The sequence below is a fragment of the Ammodytes marinus genome, assembly GCF_949987685.1.
Source record: "Ammodytes marinus genome assembly, chromosome: 10".
NCBI classification, from domain to species: domain Eukaryota; kingdom Metazoa; phylum Chordata; class Actinopteri; order Uranoscopiformes; family Ammodytidae; genus Ammodytes; species Ammodytes marinus.
In genome coordinates this window covers 20,709,351-20,735,868 of record NC_137214.1, presented here as the reverse complement: position 1 = coordinate 20,735,868, position 26,518 = coordinate 20,709,351, and the positions used below count along the sequence as shown (strand labels likewise).

At 42.7% G+C, this 26,518-nt stretch overlaps 1 protein-coding gene across 1 annotated transcript in view; it reads left to right on the top strand.

The window, feature by feature from the left end:
* fat4 (FAT atypical cadherin 4) overlaps nucleotides 1–22,813 on the top strand; it is a 95,206-nt gene extending 72,393 nt beyond the window's left edge. The window contains exons 7-17 of the mRNA XM_080035423.1: nucleotides 314–494; nucleotides 2,347–2,597; nucleotides 2,857–7,206; nucleotides 8,641–8,745; nucleotides 9,122–9,429; nucleotides 12,285–12,370; nucleotides 13,053–13,232; nucleotides 13,663–13,787; nucleotides 15,096–15,313; nucleotides 17,625–17,886; nucleotides 19,623–22,813. Coding sequence (XP_079891549.1) covers nucleotides 314–494; nucleotides 2,347–2,597; nucleotides 2,857–7,206; nucleotides 8,641–8,745; nucleotides 9,122–9,429; nucleotides 12,285–12,370; nucleotides 13,053–13,232; nucleotides 13,663–13,787; nucleotides 15,096–15,313; nucleotides 17,625–17,886; nucleotides 19,623–21,529 — 7,973 coding nt within the window. The 3' untranslated portion in view covers nucleotides 21,530–22,813. The remainder of the gene's footprint in view (nucleotides 1–313; nucleotides 495–2,346; nucleotides 2,598–2,856; nucleotides 7,207–8,640; nucleotides 8,746–9,121; nucleotides 9,430–12,284; nucleotides 12,371–13,052; nucleotides 13,233–13,662; nucleotides 13,788–15,095; nucleotides 15,314–17,624; nucleotides 17,887–19,622) is intronic.
* The last annotated feature ends 3,705 nt before the right edge of the window (nucleotides 22,814–26,518 follow it).

Below are 26,518 nucleotides of genomic sequence, written 5' to 3'. Positions count from 1 at the left end.
TGGTGGCAGAGCCCTCGTAGGGAGTTTGAATTGGTTCAGAGTGGATCTCACTGACAATGACAAGTCATGTACAATAAGTCACCTGTGTGGGAGACCTTAATAGCCCTTGCATGTTACTGGGTCCTTTTTACCAGCTTGCAGTGGCACAAATAGGAGTTGTGTCATGTGAATGGAAAGTGTAATGAGTTGCTTCTGGGCTGGCCATTAAGGCAGTGTGTCCTTTTCTTCTTTTAAGTGTGCTCACAAAAGGAAAAGAGCACAGACATTCTCACTCATAGATTAATTTCTTTCTCTTTTCTCTCTTCCTCTTCAGGTTCTCCGTCTCTGAGTGGAACGGGGACGGTAACAGTTGTGGTGAACGATGTGAACGATAATGTCCCTGTTTTCGTCTCCTCCACCTTCCACACCACCATCATGGAGAATGCCTCGACTGGGACAGATGTGCTACTAGTCAACAGTTCCGATGCAGATGTGGGCGTCAATGGTGTTATAAGGTAACATCTGGGCATTTAATCTGGTTCTACTGTTCCTTTTTACCTCTTATCATTGCTGCAAATGCTTTTTGTACGAAAATAGTATGTTAGTCATTAGTATGACTAATTAATTTTCATTTTTACAATGGACTTCAAAGGAAATAGTAGATCATTTGCTCTGTTTAATTTCAAACTGTATTTGATAACAGCCATGAATAAAATTAAAGGTATGCACAAGACTAGCCATGTATACAACTCAGAGGAGTTCTGACACTCTAAACAGTTCCAGTAACTACTGTGAGTAATCAGGTCAGTTTTTGTGGCTTTACTTCCCTGGTGTGAACATCCCCTTTCAGGACCATACTGGACTGGGTTTTGGCTTTTCTCACACCATCAGTAATACAAATACTGTACCACCGGATTTGTGAACAGGCCGATGTTGCCATTTTTAATTGAGTTTTGAAGCATATTTCAGAGTTCTAGTCAACACCCGAAGTCATTGTTTGGACCGCGATTCTCAAGCTGGATGACAGCTTTTACACAGTCACAGCCCCCTCCGTGGGGGAGCTTGTAAGAGCTTTTGGCCGGTCTCTATTAAACTGGACACTGACTCAAGTCCAACCCCTCATCTCTCTTCAGTAACCCCACTGGGTGCACATTGGGGGGTACCGAGCACGCTCGAGTTTCCCAAAACACGGTAATGAGGATGTTAATTGTCTATGACAGTAAGAGTTGTGCATCAGGGGGGTTTGAGGCCCTTAATGTAGACCAGTACCGGTTAGTTTTGATTCTCACAGCCCATTAAATGTAGTTCCCAAATCCGGACTGGTCTCTGGACTGTGTTGAGACCACAAGATTGTATGGACAGTTTATGTTGCTAATATTGTCCAAATAAGCTTTGCATCCACACTGCTCTCATATTTCTACAATTTGTCGTTGCATCTCTGGAGGGGAATGCCTTTCTGAAGCCCTTTCAAAATATGCACTGGTGTGTACATGTATGTGTCAGTTTATATTTAAATCTGGGTCCTGCTGGAGTAAGAACAGGGTGAAACATGATATAACTTTGAAAGCCAACGACTGTGGCCCCTCGGTTCATGTGATCGTATGTATCCATGTATAGTACTTTATGTTTTGCATTTGTATGTATGTACTTGTATTGTATGGAATATAGTTGATACAGTTATTGTAGGTTATTCCTTCTTTTTTCTATCTCCTTATTTTAAACACTGTTATGAAAAACAGTATATATACAAAATAATGTATATTGAATTGAATATAATTAATCTAATAAGGGATTCTGGAGCTTTCCAACCTCAGCAGAGAAAGCATCCTGAAGCTTTGAGCAGAGAAGCAGAAAACAGTGGCTGCTTTGACAAGATGAATTTGATGCCTCAGTCAGTAAACTAACTGATTTGATGTCACGCCAGTACATGGTGGTGACCATTGTTGAGTATATATTTGTGTAAGCTTTTGTGAAGCTTGAAACAGTGCCCTCTATAGACCACAATGTGACAGTACTGAACAAGACCATTCAGTCACTGGCAGTTCAAGTGCAAGCAATATACAGAAACTGTGTTAGAAGAATGACTGATGGCTCCTAATGGTCAGTGTTAACATTAGAAAAACATTTTCAATAACGCTATTATCTCACAGTTCTATAAGGTGTGCTCATGATGCATTTGAAGTTGAATAAGCTCAATAGACTAGAAGTAGCAATGTAACTGTGATGGACTAAAACAGTGAGTTTGTAGTGTATTATCAAAATATAATTATTCAACATCAAAAACATGTTAATATATGCACTTTTCACATTCAGTAAAATCGCAATCAAAAAGCTTTCACTGAAACATCTCCTCTTTCTTTGCTACAGCTACAGCCTTACTGGAGGGCACGGCCAGTTCTCCATCAACCCGGCTACAGGACAGATTATCACCAGCTCCCTGCTGGATCGAGAAGAAAGGGCCAATTACCAGCTGCTGGTTGTGGCAACAGATGGAGGGCAGCCCCAAGGCTTGTCCAGCTCTGCTACCGTGTCTGTGACGGTGGCCGATATCAACGATAACCCTCCCCGCTTCCACCACCACCCCTATGTCACACATATACCTGCCTCTACTGCAACAGGTAAGTACAGCACCTGTTCTAACTGTTACTGTGATTTTGTTCAAATAGGGCAATCTGCATGTTGTGTAGATATATTTAACTCTCAAACTTATTCAAAGAACATATACAATTTTGAAAATGTGAGAACAGAAAATTATATTTAAAGCTCACTGTTATATTGAGCGATTTTACTTTTACGTACAAACTATAAACATGTACATGTTAATTATGTAGTTTAATGCATTGTCTGCATATTTAAACAATATGTTTATGTCTTTAGGGTCCCTGGTCTTTGCCGTTACTGTCACTGACGAGGACTCAGGCTCCAATGCCCAGCTGCACTACTCCCTGATTGGGCGCAACTCTGAGAAGTTCAAGATCGACCCTGTCAGAGGTGCCATTACCGCCAACGAGAAGCTAACTGGAAGCTCAGAAGTTACCCTTACAGTTCGAGTAAAAGATGGTGGATCTAACCCCAAAACGGATACGACTACAGTGACCGTCCGCTTTGTTACTGGAGGAAACTTCCCTGTTATCAAATTGAAGGAGCGTGCTTTCACGTTCCCTGAGAGTCAGCCGACCAACCATGTTGTTACAAAGGTATCCGGGTCTTCTATGAGGGGTGGACCGTTGTCATATTACATCGCCAGTGGCAACCTGGATAATGCCTTTCATATTGACCAGCTATCAGGCGAGTTGTCTATCAGACATCCACTAGATTATGAACACATTCAGAAGTATGTTCTCTGGATTGAGGCCAGAGATGAGGGCTTCCCACCTTATTCATCTTATGATAAAGTGGAAATAACTGTTTTGGATGTGAATGACAATCACCCAGTGTTTGATAAGGATCCTTCCCATGCTGAGATACTGGAGAACCTTTCACCTCAGCCAGTGCTGATGGTCTCTGCTGTTGATCTGGACAGCGGGCCTAATGGACAGCTTGAATACGCCATCATTGATGGCAACAAGGAGAACAGTTTTAGCATTAATAGAGCAAATGGTGAAATACGAACCACCAGGCCACTGGACCGGGAGAAGGTGGCTCAGTACAGTTTGAAAGTCAAAGTCACTGACCGGGGATTGCCACCCAAAAGCACAGCAGTCAAAGTGCTTATCAATGTACTGGATGTGAATGACAATGCTCCTAGGTTTTCGAAGATCTTTAGTGCTACAGTGGCTGAAAATGCTCCAGTAGGTTACACTGTCACCAGAGTCACCACCACAGATGAGGATGCTGGCTCTAACGCCATTAGTCGATATTCAATTACAGATAGCAGTCTTCCGTTCAGTATTAATCCAAACACAGGAGATATAACAATAAGTAGGCCACTCAATAGAGAAGACACAGATCATTACATTGTCAAAGTGTCTGCCCATGACTCTGGCTGGACAGTTAGTACAGATGTTACCATATTTATTACGGATATTAACGATAATGCCCCAAGATTTAGTCGTCCCTCTTACTATCTGGACTACCCTGAGCTCACCGAGGTGGGCTCCCTTGTCACAAGGGTGTCTGCCACAGATCCTGATGAGGGTTTCAATGGGAAAATATTCTATTTCATTCGCTCCCAGTCAGAATATTTTAGAATTAACGCCAGCTCTGGGGAGATATTTGTGAAGCAACAATTAAAATATCAGAACTCCACAGGTGCTAGTAGTATAAATATAAATCGCCACAGCTTCATTGTCACTGCCTCAGACCGGGCAGTCAAGCCTTTGATGAGTGAGACAACAGTCATTGTAAACATTGTCGACAGCAATGATAATCCCCCCGAATTTGATTTGCCTAGTTACTTTACTCCTGTCACTAAAAGTGTCAAGGTTGGCACCAAACTGATTAGGGTTGTAGCACATGATAAAAAAGACTTTGGCCTTAATTCTGAGGTTGAGTACTTAATAACAGGTGGAAATAGCTCTAATAAATTTAGTCTAGATAAAGCAAGTGGATGGATTACTGTTTCCTCCTCCCTTACATCTGATATGAATAAAATGTTCATCATTGACACCACTGCGAGTGACAGAGGAAATCCTCCTTTGTCATCGCACATGTCAGTGCGTATTGCAGTCACAGAGGAAAACCACCACACGCCTGAGTTCTCACAAAGCCAAATCTCAGCTACTGTACCGGAAAGTCTTGCTGTGGGAACAGCAATAAGGACGCTATCTGCCAGAGACAAAGATAAAGAAATGAATGGCCTTATTACATACAATATTACTTCAGGCAACGATAAGGGTCTGTTTTCACTAAATGGTAAAACTGGAGTGTTGTCCTTAGCTCAGCCTCTGGACTTTGAAGAGAAGCATCAACATGAGCTTAGAGTTTCAGCCACTGATGGTGGTTGGATTTCAAAATCAAGCTATGTGTCCGTCACAATACACGTGACTGATGTGAATGACAACCCTCCTGTGTTTGATCCTGACGAGTACTTCCCAATTGTACAGGAGAATGTTCCCAGTGGAACAACTGTGGTCAAAATGAACGCCACAGACCGCGATTCTGGAGCTAACGCTGTCATGGCTTATGTGATACAGTCATCAGACAGTGACCTCTTTGTTATTGACCCAAACACAGGCATCATCACCACCCAGGGCTTCTTGGATTATGAGGCTAAGCAGGTCTACCATTTAACAGTAAAGGCCTTCAATGTTCCAGACGAGGAGCGATGCAATTTTGCCAATGTCAACATTCAGCTAAAGGGAGCGAATGAATACGTACCCCGCTTTGTCTCCAAACAGTACTACTTTGAAATCTCTGAAGCTGCTCCAAGAGGCACAGTGGTCGGGGAGGTGTTTGCCAGTGATCGAGACCAAGGAAATGATGGAATGGTTTACTACCTCATTTTTGGGAAGAGCAGAAAGAAGGGGTTTGGTATCAACAGGAAAACAGGACAGATTTATGTCACAGGTGCTCTAGACCGGGAGAAAGATGAAAAAATTTCACTGAAGGTGTTGGCAAAGAACGCAGGAAGCATCCGCGGGGCAGATATCGACGAAGTGTTTGTGAACATCACAATTCTTGACGCTAACGACCCTCCTGTTTTCACCCAAGAACTGTATGACGTGCAAGTTAGTGAAGGTTTGTCACCGGGTGGTCTGGTTGTCTTTGTGAGTGCAGAGGACTCAGACTCTGTCCCAAGCTGGAGCAGGTTTTCATATTCCATTGCTCCTGAGTTTGAGAAAAATGTTTTCACAATCAACCCAACAACTGGCCAAGTGTCTGTGGCTGCAGGGCTAGACAGAGAAACAACTCCTGTGTACAATCTTACAGTCCTTGCTGTGGATACTGGCATACCTCCTGCAACCGGAAGCACCACTTTGATTGTGAATCTGGAAGATATCAATGATAACGGTCCAACTTTGACAACTGCCTTTGCTGAGGTAATGGAGAATCAGAGAGCTGGAACTGCAGTGACAACACTAACAGCATCTGACCCAGATCTAGCACCCAACCAAGGCCCTTTCTTATTCAGCCTTCTCAGCTCTGGATCTGCCAACAGTTACTTCAGCCTCAGTCCAGCTGGAGTGTTGACCACCACTCGGGAGATTGACAGAGAACAATTTAGTGACTTCTACCTGTCTGTCGTGATCAAAGACTCTGGTGTGCCTCAGATGTCCTCAACAGGAACAATTCATGTCAAAATAAATGATCAGAATGACAATCCCTCTGAGCCGAGGTCCTTAGAAATCTTTGTCCACTACTTTGGGAATATGTTTCCTGGAGGTTCTTTGGGAGACGTCAAACCCCAAGACCCTGATATTCAGGATAGGTTCCACTGCTCCCTCATCCCTCCATCCTCCGGTCTCTTTAGTATCCCAACTGGAACATGCAATCTTAACTCTAAAGCCCGCTCAACAGATGGATCTTTTGAGCTAACCATCCGTAGCAGTGATGGTGTCCACGGTTCAGTCAGTAATACAGCCCGTGTACTCTTCATGGGTTTTACAAATGCCACAGTGGATAACAGCATAATCATCCGACTCAACTCTCAAGGAGTGAAAAGCTTCCTCACCAATCACTACCTTAGCTTCTTACGCATTGCCAACTCTCAGCTAGCAGGACTAGGCACTGGGGTGCTGCTTTATGGAGCATTTGAACTCAATAATCAGACTTTCCTAATGGCAGCTGTAAAACGGGGCCATGGACAATATGTAAACCCCAGCGGTGTGGCTACATTCTTCCAGAGTATCAAAGACATTTTATATAGACAGAGTGGGGTGCAAATAGATGCAGTGGACCATGATCCTTGCACACGCAATCCGTGCCAGAATGGAGGCAGCTGCAAGAGGCGTCTCAGTGTCGGGCCTGATATGAAGACAGAAGAAAGTGACCCAGTGATCCTTGTTTCCAACCACCCCCTGCAGCCTTATGCTTGCAGCTGCAGGCAAGGTTATACAGGAGCTCTATGTGAGACAGACATTGATGAGTGCCAGCCATCGCCCTGCCACAATGGCGGCACCTGCCACAATCTGGTAGGGGGTTTCTCCTGCACCTGTCTTGAAGGTTTCACTGGGATGGCCTGTGAGAGGGATATCAACGAATGCCTTTCCAATCCCTGCAAGAATGGGGCGCTATGCCAGAACTTCCCCGGTGGCTTCAACTGCCTCTGCAAATCCGGCTTTGCAGGTAAGATACACACAGGGGGAACTCATGTTAGGCTCAAGAAAAGACATGGTGGGAAACACATATACATGCTGACAGTCACACAATAATTTACTTAAACACATGGCTTTTGGTCCAAGGAAAATATTTGCTTCAGAACTTTCCAGGAGGTGTTGTAGCCATAGCATACAAGCAGGACTGCCAAGAACTGTTTGGTTGTCAGATTATTTGTTGGGGGGTATGAGCTGTGATGCATATCAGCCGGTCATGTTTGCTTTAATAAATAGGATGATGCTTAGCTTACCATAGACAGGACTTTACTATAAACTCCACACACAGTTCACTAGTATCACATTTCATTGTATGCCTTCATCTGCATGCAACTATGACCACACACACAGATACATTTCTCATCCATCTGTATACAGATAGATTTCTTAATCAAGGATTTCTCGTTTTGGTGTGTTTGAGTTGTAATGACACATGAGCAGCTTTATAAAGGATCCAATCAGGCCTTTCACGTTAAAATGTAATTAATAAATTGCATTATTGCTCTTGATGAAGAACGAGATTTTAAGTGGATTTACTTAGAGATGTCATTTAAAACATGCATGTTGTACAGCCGCTGACACCAGCATCTGAAAGACATTTTCGAATTGGGCCGTAGCAGTCATTAATGTCCCTCTTTATTATGATGATAACAAATGACCACAAATCTTTAGGGTTCATCAAGATAAATGATCCTTCTGATGAAATGCACCTATTGACTTACAGTAGTTTGCATGCCCTGACAATGAACTCTCAACTTCCTGTTTTCCCTGCCTGGTTTTTGGCAGCAAAATCAATCTCCATGAAGCAACTTGTCAAAGGATTTACAGCCTATATTTGCGGCAGTTCATTGTCATTATGTTTGTATTGTACCTTGCCTGAATCATTTATTGTCTTGCCCCAGCTCAATATTTTTTTACTATCAATGTCACATTCCTTATCATGTGAATCCTTTCAACTCATTTAAATGTTTATCATTAGATTGTGGTACATTGCAATTTTTTTTATTTCTGCACTGCAAAAAAATATTATTATTCAAATTTGATTAGATTTAGTAAAAGTTTGAAAATCTCATTATTGTTAGTGAGAAGAATTTGGCTACTGAGTGAGATACTTTATTTCCTTTTATTCCTATGATTGTTTCAAGATGTTGTTTTGTCTAAAATTAGGTCAATTTGGACAAGTGATATTCATTCCAAAATAGCTTAACTTGGTTAATAAGAATATCAAACATGTTATGTTGAAGCTGCATGAAAACAGCTAAAACCTTTTTTTTCAGTGCATTTCTCAGCTGTGGTGTGATAAAAGGTCTGCATGACTTGGCCTGTGGGGAAACTGTGTTCCCCTCTGGGTTTTCCTGTTTTGTCTGTCACCCCATTCATTTTAATTCATGTCATTCTGTGAACCCAGGGAAAACGTGTGATTCCATCATCAATCACTGTGACTGTAACCCATGTTTTAATGGTGGGTCCTGTCAGAATCGGGTGGATGGATATTATTGTCATTGTCCATTTGGTAAGTGAAAGCTTTGAGGGTATAAGCAAGCCTTGGTAAATAGAAAAGGCAAAATAGACCATTTAATCTTCTTAAAGAAAAGTGAGTTATACCATTATTAATCCATGATTTCTTAAACAGTTTTTGATTAGCTAATTTAGATTTAACTGTCCATGTGTCATGCTTTGGTTTGCAGCTGTCATCAATAAGCATCAAATGTAGGCAAAATGAGATTACTAACTTTTTTGAAGATGAAAGATGTGTCACCACTACTAAATGCAGAACATATAATATTGCTGGATTCTGTTTTATCTGCAGATATTTTTATCTTAGCAACACCGTGAATCATTTATTGGCTTCCTCTCTAATTCCTCTTTTGGTCTGTTTTTGTCCTCAGGGGTTTTTGGCAAACACTGTGAATTGAACAGCTATGGCTTTGAGGAGCTCTCCTACATGGAATTTCCATCTCTGGATCCAAACAATAACTATATATATATCAAGTTTGCGACCCTGAAGAGCAATGCACTGCTTATGTACAACCACGATAACCAGACCGGAGACAAGGCAGAGTTCTTGGCTCTAGAGATCATTGAGGGAAGGATGCGCTTCTCGTTCAACTTGGGAAGTGGAACTTACAAACTGATGACCATGATAAAGGTTTCTGATGGGCAGTTCCACACAGTCATCGCCAGGAGAGCTGGGATGGTAAGAATGTCTATTCAAGCGTATAAATTAACTCATACAATTGCCATGTATTCCTGAAAAACTGTGTCAATAATTTGCATGGGTCGAGTAGCAAAAAACATGGCGGAACATTTGAGAACTGCCACATGGTATGGACTCACAACGTGAGCTGCACTATCAATAGAATTTATGTTCTTGGCATTTGTAGCAGAAACCTGCATCCAAATGTGGCCTGTATTTTTTTGTTGCACCATCAGATGATAATTAAACTACCAAAAGCCGTGGGTAGCTCAGCTTATGGTTTTCATGGTGTGTAATTATATTTTATAGCTTGTTGTGATTTACAACGCAAGAATCCAAAATGGCCATGAAGATTGAAATTCTGTCTCCCGTGCTCTGAATGAGAGGCTTCTCCCTGCCAGCAATACAGTGGCAAGGAAAAAAGGGGAAAAATCCTAGCAAGCCCTGTCAAACTTTTTATAATGTAGCTCTCCTGATGGACTTTGAATCTATCATTTCCCACCGTGCGCCGAGGGTTTTATAGGAAGCTGGTAAAATCATTAAATTGACCGTTTTGAGATGGCACAGAGTGACAGGATGGAAAGGAATATAGCACACGTTGAGAACTGTGATCCTGTCGGCATATAGTGCACTGCCCTGTGAAATTTGTGCGGAAGTGGCCATGTTAGGGCTCTTGAAGAATGACTGAGAAATGTCTGTTAGTAGTGCCCCCAGTGCCAACTCCCAAAGGCGGTGTAAAGTGAACCTGATCACTTTGTTTGCAAAAGGTGCTGTGGGTCATTTTGTTGGTCAGGCTTGAGGTCTGTTCTCAGTGCCTGCCTCCTGAATGTTGAGCCAATGTCTAAAGCAGACAGAAACTATGGATAGGGTCATGCACTACTTCACCTCAAAGGCTCCAAGTAATCAGAGGGAGCAGAAAGTTAGAAGATAATGTTACAGTATTCCTTGTCCAAACGTGTTTAATTGTCAGACACAGTAAACTACAGTGATCTTCATAGCAAGTTTCACATAAGGACAAATCTGATTTTTTATGATTTATACTTAAGTGAGGGGAAATGTGTTTGGAAACAACGGTTTTTGATGAGTTTTTCACAAATACTCTTTAAAGGCTTTGAGCATGACAAATCTTAATTTAATTTGCCTGGGATCGCAACAGAATTCCCCAAAGAAACAATATGAATACCCCTGTGCTAAGTAGGATGATACAAAATGTGATTGGGGAAAATGACAGATGTATAACAATGATTGTCCTCATGTGACAGTGACTGACTTTGAAAGATCACAGCTGGGAACATCAAACCAAGTTTATTTTAAGTCAGTCAAACAAGACAATTTTTCAGCGACTGCGGCTAGCAAATGTTAGGATTCACTGTAGCTGATTAGCAGCAGCAGCTAATCATCAAGCGTCTGATTAGTTGAATTATTTGTCCTAGAAACAAGCACAAAACAAATGTGTAACAGCAGTCACTCTTTGCCCGTACCACAACAGAGAGCAATGCTATGGTCCCTCCATTATATTAGTCATGGGGAAAACAATGGTCTCCAGTGGCGCTTTCTTCATGTTAGCCAAGCATCAATAGAAGCTCCTCATCTTTTCGTGTTACATTCGGTATTCATTTCCAAGGGGGTTTTTCTGAAAAAAATGCTTTCTCCACCACAGTGTAAGACACTTGACAGTGATTGCAGTGTACTGTATGTAAAGCATAGCTGTAGTGCCTTTGATCACAGTAAAATACATTAACAAAATGTCCATATGGTTCTGACATTATTTATGGCGCTTCAGAGAGTCACGAATGTGTTTGAGACAAATGAGTCTTGTTGTCCCTCGTCTTGCTGTTGTCACCACGTTGGTGTGTTCGAATGTGCGCTCCGCTTTGGCTTGGTTCTGTGTATGTATCCATGTGTGTGTGTGTGTGTGTGTGTGTGTGTGTGTGTGTGTGTGTGTGTGTGTGTGTGTGTGTGTGTGTGTGTGTGTGTGTGTGTGTGTGTGTGTGTGTGTGTGTGTGTGTGTGTGTGTGTGTGTGTGTGTGTGTTGCTTGGTGGGGTCGTGCTCTCTTGAATGATTTGTGTCAGAGATCCGGGCTGGTGTGGTCCGTGTTTACTTAGGACCCAGGAGAGGTGGAGCATGATTGCCCTGGTTTTTCAACACTTTCACACACTTTTCCGGACAGTTTCCTCAACAGCCCATTTATTTTCTTCCTAGTGGGGTCGTTCCACTCTCAGAGCACAGAGAGAGCAAGAGAATAACCCACATCTGGTCAAAAGCTTTGGATCCATTATGGGAAATAGGAATTGTTTCCTGTTATGTATGGCATTTTAATGCCACTCTCCAAATCAACCACTGTGATAAATCGATGAAAAATAATTGTAGTGGATGCCATTTGGTGAACAAAGCTCCCAGTGACCACTGAACATGACATAGTTCCTCTATTTTATTGGTTGAAGTAACCCTCAATGTTCAGAGTCACAACTGTGGAGTCAAAGTAATGCTGCAGTGCATTACAAGATATTTACAATATATGCTCTTGTGGGTTTTCAATCGTAAATATGAGCACATCATACAACAATATGGAAATCAGGTTGTAAAAATATGCAATTGAAGATTTTTAAATCTAGTCCTCCTTTGGACAAAACACCCCTTCTTAGCCTGTCAAAATCAGAGGGAGAAACAGATATTAATTGGGTGTGTGTTGGCCCCATCTGCCACAAAACAACCGTGACTAAGGCAGCGTGTTGATGTTTATATGTACTCTGCAACCAAGTTCCAACAACTTGGGCAGTGTGACTTAACAGATGTTTTTTTCTCAAACACAGTGAGATGTGACACGCATGTGTGTGTTCTTATTTTCATGTAGGCTGCATCCCTGACTGTGGACCTATGCGGTGATGACCAGGAACCAGGCTACTGTGCTGTGAGCAATGTAGCAGTACATACGGACTGGTAAGAAAATGACACACAAAATCTGTCTATCCAAGCATCCACGCCACATCTGTGACATTCAGGTTAGCCTTTTAGCTACCTGAGAAAAACTGATTTTGCTACTGAAGCTGAGCTTAGGAATGTGTGTAAAACTCAAATATAATACTGCTCAACATGTTACATGCAATTTTCATACATTTCCATGCAACGATAATGCAAACATGACTCAAACTTAAAATGAAATCATCTGTTGTAAATATACATTTTGTAAACCTTCATTAAATTACAGGATGATCATTGGCTTTACACACAAAGCTCCGAGCCAGGCCTTGGGGGGTGACCACTTGAGACTGTGCATGTGTTATTGTGTGTATATGGGCATGCGTATGTGAGTGTGTATCTAATAGAGAGAAAAAAGAGAGAGCAAGATTGATTTGGCAGATGAGGAAAAGGCCACAGAGGTCTGCAGAGGTTTGTTTTGTGAGGGTCTTGGGACCCTGCTGTTGTGAAAGGCGCTGACCTGCAGTAGCTTTTTGTGTAAGTGTGTGGTGTGTGTGGAATTTGCGCTTGTGTGCATATCCCTAAATTATTGAATGCATTTGCAGGCTTCTGAATTTCTGGCCAGGTGTACTTCTGTATCTGTGTGCATTTAAGTATTTGTGTTCCTGTGTGTGTGTGTGTGTGTGTGTGTGTGTGTGTGTAGGATCCTGGACGTGCAGCCCAACAGGCTCTCGGTGGGAGGCGTCAGGTCAATAGAACCTGTCCTTCATCGGCGCGGTCAGGTTGCCACCCACGACTTTGTGGGCTGCATCATGGAGTTTGCAGTCAACGGCCGCCCGCTGGAGCCCAGTCAGGCGCTGGCATCACGTGGCATCCTTGACAGGTCCGCACAAGCCCCGCTTTCATCCTCTTTCCATCATATCCCTCTTCTTCCCCATCTGTCCGTCTTCTCTAACCTCCTCCACTCTCGCTGTGGGACATCTGTTCACACTCCCAAACCCTCTCGAGAGATTTAAAAAAAAGTTTTTTTTATACAAATGGCAGATTTCTGACCAGGGGGAAACCAAATTGCTGAATTCCGTAGACAGTTTTTTCCTTTTATGTCCTGATGATGTTGAATAGTGAGGCGAGGACAGATCTTTTAATATGCTAATTCCCTTTTGGGTTCTTTGTATTGAAGCATAGGGAGAGAAATCACAGCTCATCTGCCCCTTATTCTGGAGTTTCTTTTATGGGTTGACCCCCCGGCTGCAGACTGTGCGGCTGACTTGTCAGACTGATTGTCAGTTTGTGTGTTGTTGTTGTGTCTCTAGATGTCCAAGACTGGAAGGAGCCTGCACCGCCAGCCCCTGCAGACATGGGGGCACCTGTTTGGACCACTGGTCTTGGCAGCAGTGCCAGTGTGTGGATGGCTTCACTGGCAAATTCTGTGAGAAATGTAAGTGCACGCCTTTGAAGTCTCTTTTTATTGCTGAGGTTGCACTTACCAAGGAATATTCTATCATGACTATTAATGATTCTTCCCTCGTGAGTCATCAAACTGCACCATGTAGCCTAATATAGGCCACATCACTGCAATTTGAGCTTTACTTCAAAGCATCTGTGTATTTTATTGTATAAATACCCAGACTCAAAATCAGAGGACTACAGCAGACCCAGAAACTTTGAGGCCCACAATAACTGCCAGCTACTGTGTAAGGTGCTACAGTATGTTAAGCAATGTAACCAATAACCATAACCACATTTATTTTGAGACTTTCATATTGTTACTGGAACAAACAAGATCATAAGTTGAGAACTCTGCGAACTTCCACCCTGGATTTTTCTCTGTCATTGAGTTTGATTTTGTGGGAGTTATGGTGGTTTGTTTCATGGCACGAAACAGGATGACACATTTTTTTTCTTCTGATATAAATGGAAAGTTCCATCTCTTAGAGTCATGTGTATCATTCTCAGGAATGAGAAAGAGAAAATGGCATGAAGTTCAGTTAGCAACGAGACAAAACATCTTCATTGTAATAAGAAGCAATGAGGTTTATGAGAAATGGCTACATTTTGAGACAGTAATATTATCAGTGGCTTTTGTTTTTATTATTTCTTAAATGCAATTTCAATATTGTATTGATATATTTGTATGTCCCTGTAAAGCGCTTTGAATTGCCTTGTGTCTGAATTGTGTTATATAAATAAACTTGCCTTGCCTGTCTTGCCTTAGACCCCACAATGCCATCTTGACGTAACACATTTAAGCTCTGTTGATTGATTTTTTTTTTTTTTTTTTTTATGTTTTCCTAACATTTTAAGTGGCTACATTTTTTTCAATTTTGTATTACCTTACGGTAACATTTACAATATAGGCTACTTATATTTGCAAAGCTTAAGCTTCACACAGCTAATAATCAAAATACATCCATATCGATCCAGCAATTCCCAGACATTTGGGCGATTACATTTCAGGTTATAAGATGATGGTTTGAAAATGGTAATAGGAATGGGTGAAGTGTCTTTCTCACAGGCAATCTGTTAGATGGATCTACATCTTCCACTTATGGGAAGGTATTTGTGATCGCTGGTGAGAACGTAAAGGGCCAATTTGTGGTTGTGGCAGTCAGATTAGGAAAATCATTTGTGCCCCTGTCCGTCCGCCAGCTCCAGGGTGGAAATTTAAGTTGTATAGTCGCTTGTGAAGCTTTGGTAAAGTCAGACGGTGATTGAGGTTATATATTCTCCATCTTTCTCCCCACAGACATGACTGCAGACACTGCCCTGTCGCTGGATGGCACCGGCCGTTTGGACTTCTCTCTGAAGCAGGGCCCTAAACGTGATGTCCTTCTGAGGCAGTCACTGCAGGGCGGCACCTCTGACACCACCAGGCCCAGCAGCTTGGAGGTCAGGTTCAGGACACGAAGCAAGAGTGGCACCCTGCTGCATGTGCAAGAGAGCAGCAACTACACTACGGTTAAGGTGCGTGAGAGTTAAGGGCAATTGAGGGGCTTTGTTCTTTCTTTTTTTAAGATATTTTTTTGGCATTTTATGCTTTTATTAGACAGTTAGGAGAGACAGAGATGAAATGGGGCAGAGATGGGGAATGACATTCAAAGAACGACCACGGACCGGATTCGAATCCTTGAAAAAGAGTCTCCGGTCTCAATGGGATTTACCTGTATAAATAAAGGTTAAAAAAAACGTCTGCTATACATTTCACAATAAAAGCGTTCTGCCACAGGGAGTGGACAGTGCCCCCTTGATCCACTCTGTTACCACCAAACCCCATCCCTTTACATATAGACATTTGCATATAATGAAATAGGAACACTTCCCTTTTAAACCTTAAGCATTACTCCAAATCAATAGTCGTAGCAATGCGATTTAAGATGAATGATTCCTTCTTAGTCAGTGTCGGCACATACATTATCAAAGTTGGTATTAATGGTGTAACAGGCATGTCCACATATCTGCAGACCATCTCGTTATTTTGATTCAACCCCGGTCACCACCCCACACATTCTCTCCAAGTATAAACTACTGGGAAACTATATGGGTCTTTCTTAGCCACCTCCCCTTTAAACTCTAAGTATTTTTCTCCTCTCATCCTGTTCAGCAACTCCTCCCTCTGACTGGGCCTGGGCAGCTGCCCAAAGAGGCCCGAGCGCTCATTCATCCTCTCTTAAATTTTCCTTTTAGAAGCCCCTCCACCCCTCACCACCACCAACTCTCTCCCTCTTTAGAATCAGACTTATTTTCTCTTATAATTTAGTTTTTCCGGCTCTGAGCAGCTTTGGGTGCTCATCGAAATCACCTTAACACCTTTCTGAATCAGTCAAGAAAATAATTCTGAGAAAAAAAAGAAAAGCAGAGCCGCAGGGGAACACATACTGTACATGTACATGTTGAGAGTCAGAACTATATATACTGAATTGTGAAAAAAAAACAAGATGTTAAATGGATAACCTACATGATTGGTTTTCCAGGCTTAGAGCGCTCGGTGTACTTTGGCTTGGGCGACTTTCCGCTCTTCCCATTTTAAATCAGCTCTGCCGGAAACTACTTATCATTGCAGATTTTTGAGGTCTTCAAAAAAGGGAGGAGAATGGGATTACCTTTCCATGGAAGTTGGGAGCACACATGAGATTACCATACTGCCAGAAATTTGTTGTCCATGTCCAAGTGAGCTTGATTAATTCATTTTAAAGACACACTCGGTCCTCTCTTTTTCTGGAAGGAGCCTTTTACCAGTGAGTGTTGGAATGAATGCGTTTTTCAGAATTTGTTGTTAGCAAGCTTATGATCGTCATCTGGCTGAATAAGGTCGGCCGCACAGTCACACATGTCATGAGAACATGATTTAGTGCAGCGTGTCCCGGCGGGAGAGAGATTTATGAGTGTCGAGCTGCATTTTTGTTTTGAATCTCTGACCTCAACATCACATGCAGAAAGCAGTGTGCTGGTGGTAGTTTTGTGGAGACTGTGGAGACTCTCTCATCACTCATGATTGATGCTGACAAAAGTCATTGCATTTATCAGAAGAAACTGCGTTTTTAGCTTTAGTTTATGCAACTCCCCTCTGAGAACATTATTTATTAGAGGCTTGAAATTATACATTTTAACTACCTATACAAGGATTAGGCGATGTATCAAGGATCTTATTAAGTCTGTCTACTCGTCTCTAATCAAGCAAGTTCTGCTTAACGTGGACGTTAATATAGACACATATCACTATACCTAACTACTTCACACAAACATATAATACTCTTTACACATTCAGTGAGATGCTCTCTGTCCACCATTTTGGGACAGACTGAAATATCTTGACAACTACTGGACGGACTGTCATGAAATGTTGGACAGATGTTCATGGTCTCCAAAGGAATAATCCTACGGACCTTGAAGCTTCCCAGTTTTTGTTACTGCAAGTGCCAAAATGAGGTTGACATTTGTCGTTTTGAGGGAAATGTCTCCCTCAGAATGGATTGTTATCACTTTAATGACAACCTGAATTTTGCTTGGGTTTAAGGCCAGATACTGTCAAATATTATTTCATGCCCATCAGCATACAGAATACTTTGCATTTAGTGCCAGCAAACATTTGCATGCTAACATGCTAGACTCGGATGAGAAAATGGTAAATTATACCTGTTATGCATGCTGACCTTTACCTGTAAATCCTCACCATTTCTTTGCGTTACCAATTACCCATTAATACTGTTTCTACTCACTCGAATGGAGCATGTGTGACCATGGCACTCAACCTCCATCTCTGTTTTTTTTTCCTCAGCTAAGAAATGGCAACATCCACTACATCTCGGATGCTGGCGTCGGTGGGAAGGTGGAGCGGACCGTGTCAGATGCACTGCTGTCAGACGGCCAGTGGCACACTCTGCAGCTGCTCAGAAACGGCTCAGCTACCGTGCTACAGGTGGACAGCAGTAACACCAGGGTCATCCAGCACGCCACACAGGACTTTGGGGGTCTCAGCGTTCTAACCTTTTCCATCGGAGGGATCCCACCTGGACCTGCTCAGCAGAAAACTGCAGCAGGTGAGACTCGGCAGTGTATCGATTGTGTAAGGGTTGGGAAGAAATGAAACAGTAGTAGGTCATCAGGTCGAATCATATTTTGTCTATAATTCAATGCGAAAAAACTATTCTATTTTCAGCTTTGTGGAGTAGAAGATCACCAGTTCCAAATCAGGGCAGGGAAAGTGAAAGTGCATTGTTTTACCCTCCCTAGGCTAACTAACTGAGTTGGGATATGTTCCTAGGAGATGCTTGCCATGACAAATTGATACACTTATAAGTTGCATAAGGCAGCTTTAGTGTCCCCTCTTAATCCACATGCTTTGTCAGAGGCTTCAAAAAAACATTTCATAAAAAAACACTGGATTTGTAATGTTTTGAGAAGAAATGCATCATATTTAAAGTATAGGATTTCTTAGTTTAGGTATTGCCTTCTATGACGGTCAAACCCTTTTTTCATGTACACTATACACTATACAGTACAATATGTGAATCTACTGTATATGTGTCTTTAGGTGCTGTGTCAAACACGCTGAAACTTTCACAAACTAACTCTTCACCAAGAAACACCCACACCCTTCACCCACTGTAAATGACTAATGCAGCAGTGTTTTTGCATGTTAGGGAAACCTCTAACTCAGTGTGTGCACATGCTAACGCTACACATGTCTCTGTGTGACAAAGTACTCATGAGCTTGTGGGACCTTAGAAAACCAGTACAAACTGTTTTCCCTCCAAATTAATTAATAGTCTGCTCTGCAAAACTGCTGGGCCGTCCAACAACAATGTGTTGTGAATGCTGAGGTTATGCTGTAGTTGAAAAAAATTTTCTTTATCAGAGTAACTTTAATGGACAAAAGAACTTGTATTGATTTAATTTGACTTGTCTTGAAACCTTTGAATACTTTTCGTGTTTTAATCTTATTCGTGTTTTCATCTTATTTCCATAGACTATCATCTTAGTTTAAACTTCAATCACTGATCATATGTCCTCAAGCATGAGTTAAGAACAGATTGGTAAAGGTGAAAGAGAGGGTTTCCAGAAGGAGGTAATGTGACCCAGTACATTTCTGACTTTCAGGGGATGGAAAAACTAACCTAATACTATGGACTAATATGGTAAAAATTAGCAATTGAATGATTTGTTGACTGGGGCTCGTATAAAACAAGCATATTCTGAGCATGCAGATATATGGCAGGCTGCCTGTTAACCAGCCCTTATCTCAATGTGTGTCCAAACAGTCCTGTTCTATTGTGTACTCACTTTTCAAGGGCTAATGAAAAGACACAAATGGATTTAATCTGCACTGGGATAAATTCAATAAAAATCTATTTACATCAGTGAAGCAGTGCAGTTATGCAACACACGGAGCAAAAGATTGAATTAGACACAGGGACATTCATCCAACCCAGATGTGTGTCTTGAAGCTATAATAGCTCCGAGGATAGATTCTCTGTTAGAACATATTTCATATCTCTTTCAAATTGGCCAGTGATTGATTTTTATTTATGTATTTATTTTTTTGTCCTAAGCTTGAACCAATTACCCGTCTAAACAAAATTCCTTGAGCTCTGATTGTGGCTCCCAATTTCTGTTATTTACAAGGAAGCGATCCAGCGTCGGCAGACATTTTGAAAACCTGTCAGTCTGTTGGCAATTGAAAATGATTCCCCTTCAGGCCACTGTTATTTCCTTGTTAGCTGCTGATTGCTGATTCTTGTTATCTGAGCCTGTGTTCTCTCTTCTTCATTTTCAGGTTTCGACGGCTGCTTAGCCTATGTGAAGTACAACAGGGAGAACCTGCCATTCACCGGAGAACACAGCCTTGTCACCATAACTAAGACCAGTTCCTCTGTGAAGATCGGCTGCAGGGGTCCCAACCTGTGTGAGAGCAGCCCATGCTGGGACGGCCTGATGTGTGTCAACCAGTGGTACACATACCAGTGTGTCCCGCCTGGTGACTGCTCCTCTAATCCCTGCCAGAACCATGGCAGCTGTGTGCCTGACCCCCGCTCGGGTTTCACCTGCGCGTGCTCTGAGTTCTACACAGGGAAGACTTGTGAGACCTTGGTTGCCTGCCTGGGTGTCCAGTGCCCACAGGGTACTGTCTGCAAAACGGCCAACAACGGTGGGTTTGTCTGTAGCCCTAGCCCCACTGCGGAGTCGATGGTCCTCCCCATCTGGGCAGTGCCAGCTATTGTGGGCAGCTGTGCCACTGTCCTTGCCTTGGTGGTGCTCAGCCTGATCCTGTGCAACCACTGCAGAGGTCGCAACAAGACCAAAGTGCCAAAAGAACCCAAGGAGAAGAAACCCAAGGAGAAGAAAAAGAAAAAGAAGAAGGGTAGCGAGAACGTAGCATTCGATGATCCGGATAACATCCCACCGTATGGAGACGACATGACCGTACGGAAACAACCAGAAGGGAACCCCAAGCCTGACATCATCGAGAGAGAGAACCCTTATCTGATCTATGATGAAACAGACATTCCCCACAACGGTGACACTGTCCCCAGTGCTCCTTGTGCCCCTTGCAATGGCCCAGAGGCAGATATTGAACACTACGACATAGACAATGCAAGCAGTATTGCCCCTTCGGATGCAGACATCATCCAACACTACAAGCAGTTCCGCAGCCACACGCCCAAGTTCTCCATCCAGAGACACAGCCCCCTGGGCTTCGCCAGACAGTCCCCTTTGCCCCTCGGAGCAACGAGCTACACCTACCAGCCTCAGTACACCCAAGCACTGAGGTCCACCCCGCTCAGCCACTCCCATTCAGCATGCCCCACCCCCAACCCTCTCTCCAGGCACTCCCCAGCCCCGTTTACCAAGCCCTCCTCCTTTTACCGAAACACTCCTACCAGAGAACTCAACCTGGCTCGCCGTGAGGGAAGCCCGCTGGACCTGCACAATGACATGTGCCAGCCACCGCCCATGTTCAACTACGCCACCCGGCTGGGGAGGCGCAGCAAGAGTCCGCAGACCATGGCAGGCCACGGCCATACCTCCAGGCCCGGCAGTCGGCTCAAGCAGCCCATCGAGCAGATCCCCCTGGAGACTGGGCCTCCCGTGGGGCTGTCCATCGAGGAAGTGGAGCGTCTGAACACTCCACGCCCACGGAACCCCAGCATCTGCAGCGCTGACCACGGGCGCTCCAGCTCAGAGGAGGACTGCCGTAGGCCGCTGTCGAGGGTCCGAAACCCCGCTGATGGCATCCCCGCCCCAGAGTCCTCTTCAGAAAGTGACTCACACGACTCCTTCACCTGCTCGGAGATGGAATACGACCGGGAGAAGCCGGTGTCTTACAGCTCCCGGGTTCCCAAGCTCTCGCAGGTCAATGAGTCGGACGCTGACGACGAGGACTACGGCGGGAGGCTGAAGCAGAGGCGCTACTCCAGCCGCAGGGCAGAAGGAGGGCCTGGTGTTCCCCATATGCCCCCCACTGAGCAACACTATACCCTTCCCCACAAACTGGGCCAGCAAGCCGGGGGCTTCAACTGGGACAATCTGTTGAACTGGGGCCCCGGCTTCGGACATTATGTAGACGTGTTCAAGGACTTAGCCCTGCTCCCCGAGAACGCGGCAGCAAAAGACATTGAAATGAACAGTGGGGACGGCTCAGTGACCATTCTAAATGAAGGAGAAGCTGAGCAATATGTATGAGACTATTTATTACGATGTTGTAGAATATGTTGATGTTCTCGATTTTGAAAAAAATAATGAAAACTGTATATTTTGAGAGAACATTTTTTACACTATTCAAAACTATAAGACGACTTTAAATGCAGTAAGGCAGACAAATGGCACCTGGAGCATGACTTATTTTGTCATGAGCCACCTTGGAATAGTTTACCAGTCTCTTCTAGGTCCAAACTCCACTGTACAATCATGCATTCATTTCACCGAGGCCTCGTTACAGTGTATCCACACGGAATTGCTAAAAAAAATGAAAAATCTAATCCATGTCTGAATTCCATTTAGTGACTGCAAAGCCCCATTCACACTATCTTGATCAAACAATTCTGTTTTTTATTACCAATACTGCCTCTCCTTTCCAAAATCATCTACAACTTCACAGCTGAAAGATAAGACGGCTGATAATATTAACACTCAGAGGAAGAGAATTCCAATGGGCCGTAGAGCAAAAGGAAACTCCCGGTCTATGTCTTTTTAGGGGTCAATTTTTAATTAACTTAAAAGGAAGCATGTGTGTTTGATCTGACTGCACCTGTAGGTGACAGGACACAGCCCTCGGTGTGAGAGTAAGAAAACGGTGTGGCTCGCACGGTATGGCAGACCCCAGCGATATCATGATCCCTTTTTCTCTCAGTCTATCTTTGTCCTGGTGTGTTTTCTCACAGAAGACTGGCTAAACGCTCCAAGAGTGAGGATTAATCAAGTCCCCTGCCTTACAGACATTTGAGGATTTCGGTACGGGAGGGGGAGGACTTTTCCTCTTATGTTTTTTTCTGGCCTAAGTTCAGTAGGAGAGGAGGTTTTTAGGGGGACAGTGTTGTTTGTCACACATTTCCTATAGAATGTTCTGACCAGCCAAGTGTGTTTTTCGGGCAACGACGACAATAATGATGATGATGTATGAATCGTATAAACATGACCCCAACTAAAACACTATGAACTTGTGTACATTTTTTTTATTCATGAGAAATCATGGAGTCATTTGTTGTTGGTGTCCTTGTCCATTATTTTGACATGTATGGTTTCTACATTTTTGTACTGTTTATTAACTTAAAATTACTTAAGCTGTGTTTTTATGGATATTTTCATATGCTGAAATGTATGTTCTTACTTTCAGGGAAAGTAGGATTGAAGACTTATTTTTTACATTTGTTACATATGTAACATCAGTATTTTCCACTTTTGATAAAACTATAACATGCTGTATGCTTTGTACCTGTAAAAAGCCAATAACAGAATAAAAAAAGTATTTATTTAAAAGTTTCTTTAGACTGTTTTTCTTTTCATGCAGTGGTAAGCAAATGAAATAAATGTAGCATGTAAGCATTGGCAGTTTCTCAAGCTGAAATCACCTCCCATTCCAAATCATTTGGGTGGTAAGGTATTCTACATTCAAGGCTCACTCTGTGCATGCTTTAAATAATACTTGTTCTGAACAAAAAAATGTTAAGGCATTTCAGGACCCCAAAGAAACTGAGCCACCTCGCTCACGGCCAAGCAAAACATCAAGCGGACCCCGCGACGCAGGGCCCTATATTGCTTTCAACAATTATTTACATCTGGCTTATTGAGCAGAACCCCTTTTTTGTCATAGCTGGGTGATTCGGTATGCAACATGCTTATCTTCTCCGTCATCGAGGGGAGAGAGGCCACGAGAGAAAACGCAGGGAGCCGTGAACCCAGCAAAGAGTGACAGCCCCAACTCTGGGTAAATTACAACGGGCTCGCCAAGGGGCTCAGTCCCACAGAGAGACGTGTTGACCGAAGCCTCTTTGGGAAGGCGGTACCATGCTGATGCTGAGATAATAATAACTCTTACAATGATAATGAGAGTGTGGGTGATGAATTCAAATAAGCCTCACACAGCGTCTCTATCGGTGAGACATGGCTCTGAAAGCAACTGCAAAGCATCAGGAGCAAACCTCCTCCCTATAGGTATGACCTGGATAGGCTTGTATACACAAAGGGCACATTGTTCTACAGTATGGAAGGATGTAAAACACTCATGAGGACTGACATGAATCTGTCTTCCTGGTCTCTTGGGGGCAGGGTAGGTGGTGGGTTGCCCCTTTTTTTAACCACAAGTTACTGTTTTTGGATATTATCCAGATGGCTGCTGGACTTTACCGAATAGCAGAGAAGCTTATGATGTGTTGAAGAATGAATTGCAGTATTGTCCTAAGTGTAAGCATTGTATGTTACATTATGAGACATGCCCTTTACAAACATACAACAATGTGTTGATCCCTTCGGCTCACATGGATACAGGTTCTATTTCAGTCAGAATTAAGCTATTTGTGTGTTGTCATAACTCAACAAACACCATTGTGTTTCACATTTGGTACAGCAAAGTCATCATCTGTGCTTCATACAATCATGACCATTCAGAGTTCAGATTGGAAGAAAGTGATGTTCAAAAGTGCTGTGCCAACAAGTCAGCCATTATACTGTAATTCATAGTTCGTAGTTCATTCCTTTTCAAGTTCAACTAATGACCATTTTTTATTATTCTTAATAATTTGAATGTAATAATAAATCAGTCTAAGGAATTCTTTATTTTTAGCTGTCAAAAATGCCCATCTAATTTTCCAAGTTCCCAAGGTGACATTTTCAAATAACTTAAAAGGACTCAGAAGATATAAAGTAACTGTTTGGCCATTTGCTTGATAAATGACTATTTGACTAACACAGTCTGTGCACTATTCCATTTGTAGATCCTTGATGTCTCCATGTACCTTGCCGCACTCCAGCCAAGCATGAAAAAATGACCTATGTCATTTTACAGGGTTCACAAACTTGCCCCTGTACAGTATACCCCCTCAGCTCACCTGTCCTCAGTCTACTCTCCACGACTCAGTATACGTACATGCAAACATGTGAAACATCGTTAGTGCTCCACAAATTACCACCCGATTTTTGTGGCACTCTCCATTTCACATCTGCATCAAAGCTGCAAAGCTCGCCTTTCGAAAAGCGTTCTCCAATGCTGTGTGTACCAGAGCCAGCCAATGCCTTTCAACACACATGAAAGCTTCAGCGAATCGGAGTTGTTGGGAAATGAAAGAGAAAGATAGATGTGTGTTAGTGTGTGAGGAAGACGATGGCTGTCCCATCAGTGGGAAACCGCCTTTCTTCCTCTTACTGTAAAGCTCTGTGGTTTTTACTCCACCATTGATGGGCTTGGATTAAGCGCGGTTCTGGTTGCCACCAGCTTGAGAACATTTTCAGAAGTGTATGATGCATGCTAAACAGACATGGTCGTCATCATGAGACCCCTGGTTCCAAGTGTCACTCCGCTGTCAGGGAGTCGCTCTGTCAGCTTCGTAGAGGCAAAGCATCTGTTTCTGATCCTATGTGTGACATTCCGCTGCTTCAGCGATTTTGGAGTTTTGTTTTGTTTTCTAATTTCGGGGAGATGCTGCTGACTTAAGTGCTGGTTTAACTCTCTGTGTGTTTGGCAACCATCAGAGCTGTCATTCCATTGGGAAAGAGAGAGGATTCTCCCAGCTGCTCCCACTGGTTTCTTTTGCTTTGACAAAGCAGATGTTGGTGTTGTTTACATTGGCTTAAAATGAAACACAGCGGGATGAATTAGGTGACCAAGCCTTCACTGTGGATGAGTTGTGCCAGCCAGAATTTATGTTAAGTTCTTGATTGAATCCTGTTTTATTTTACAATTCTGTCACAACAACACTTTGCAAGCTGCACACTTACAACATTTTCATATTAAAAACAGATCAAGTGACTCTGTGAAACGGGTAGCCTGTAGTGACGAAACCTGGAGGGAATTAGCACCCGACTCAATGCATGTGTGTGCATGCAACTGTTTGCTAACATGTTCTCCAATTTCAAAGATTTTATCAAGAGGAAAGAGGAAAAAATAAATAACTTAAAAAGAAGAGAAATAATCAAACCAAATGAGTTTTCTGATGATACACAACTGAGAAACAAAGTCTGACAGAACTGAAATGAAACATCTGCTTTCAAACATGGGATTTAGCCAAAAGCCATTTGGAGCAGCAACACTGAATTAATCTGGAGCTCATTCATTCAGTATTCTATGGTGGTGTACTTTCTATTTAACTATGATTTAAATACTGGAATTCAGTTTGTATTAATCTTGTGTAGCCAAACATTGGCTTTAAATGAAGTCTGGTTTACTTTTTTATAAAAAAGCTAAACAGGGATTAACCCCTTAATTCCCCCTCTGGGTCAATCCTTAAAGTGAATCTTCATCTCACGCTCCTTTAATCACTCTCTTTGCCGGGATCAACTAACCTACCTGGTGATGTCAGACCTTACTATTCCTCACCTGGCCACCAATTGTCCTCGTGAACTGTATTTCTTCCCATGACACATCACCTGGGCACTCATCATCAGCCTCTGTATATAAACTGCCCAGCCAGTATTCACTGCTTGGCTGTCAATGATGCTGTGTTGCCTCATTTTCCCAGCCTCGTTTATGTTCTGCTGTATATTGTCTGTTATTGCATCAGCTTTGATGGACAGTACTCCATTACATTTTCTTGAGAAATATAGTATAATTCTGCAGATAAAGATGTCACATTCAAACAAAATGTTAATTCATGATACTCACTTCATTGCGAAATATTAAACTAGTGGCTCCCAATAGGTATGGTTTGTGACTGCCTCCACATGACAAAAAAAATATGTCTTGTTGGGGCCCCCTTGTCACTTTTCAGATGTTTTCCAGTTCCACTGAAGAGACATTTGCCCTCTAACCATAACCCCAAAATAAAGAATACAAATGTATGTAGCAGAACTTTGTTGTTTCTTCTCTACCCCATTAATCATTAATTGTGTGAGCTTTCACATGGGCACTGTAGATGGAGAACCACTGGGCCACACTAATCAATTTAAGCACAATGTTGATAATACTTGTGTTCTTTTACTATTTTAGTTGTAATTATTTTTTAAAACTTGTAAATAGTTATA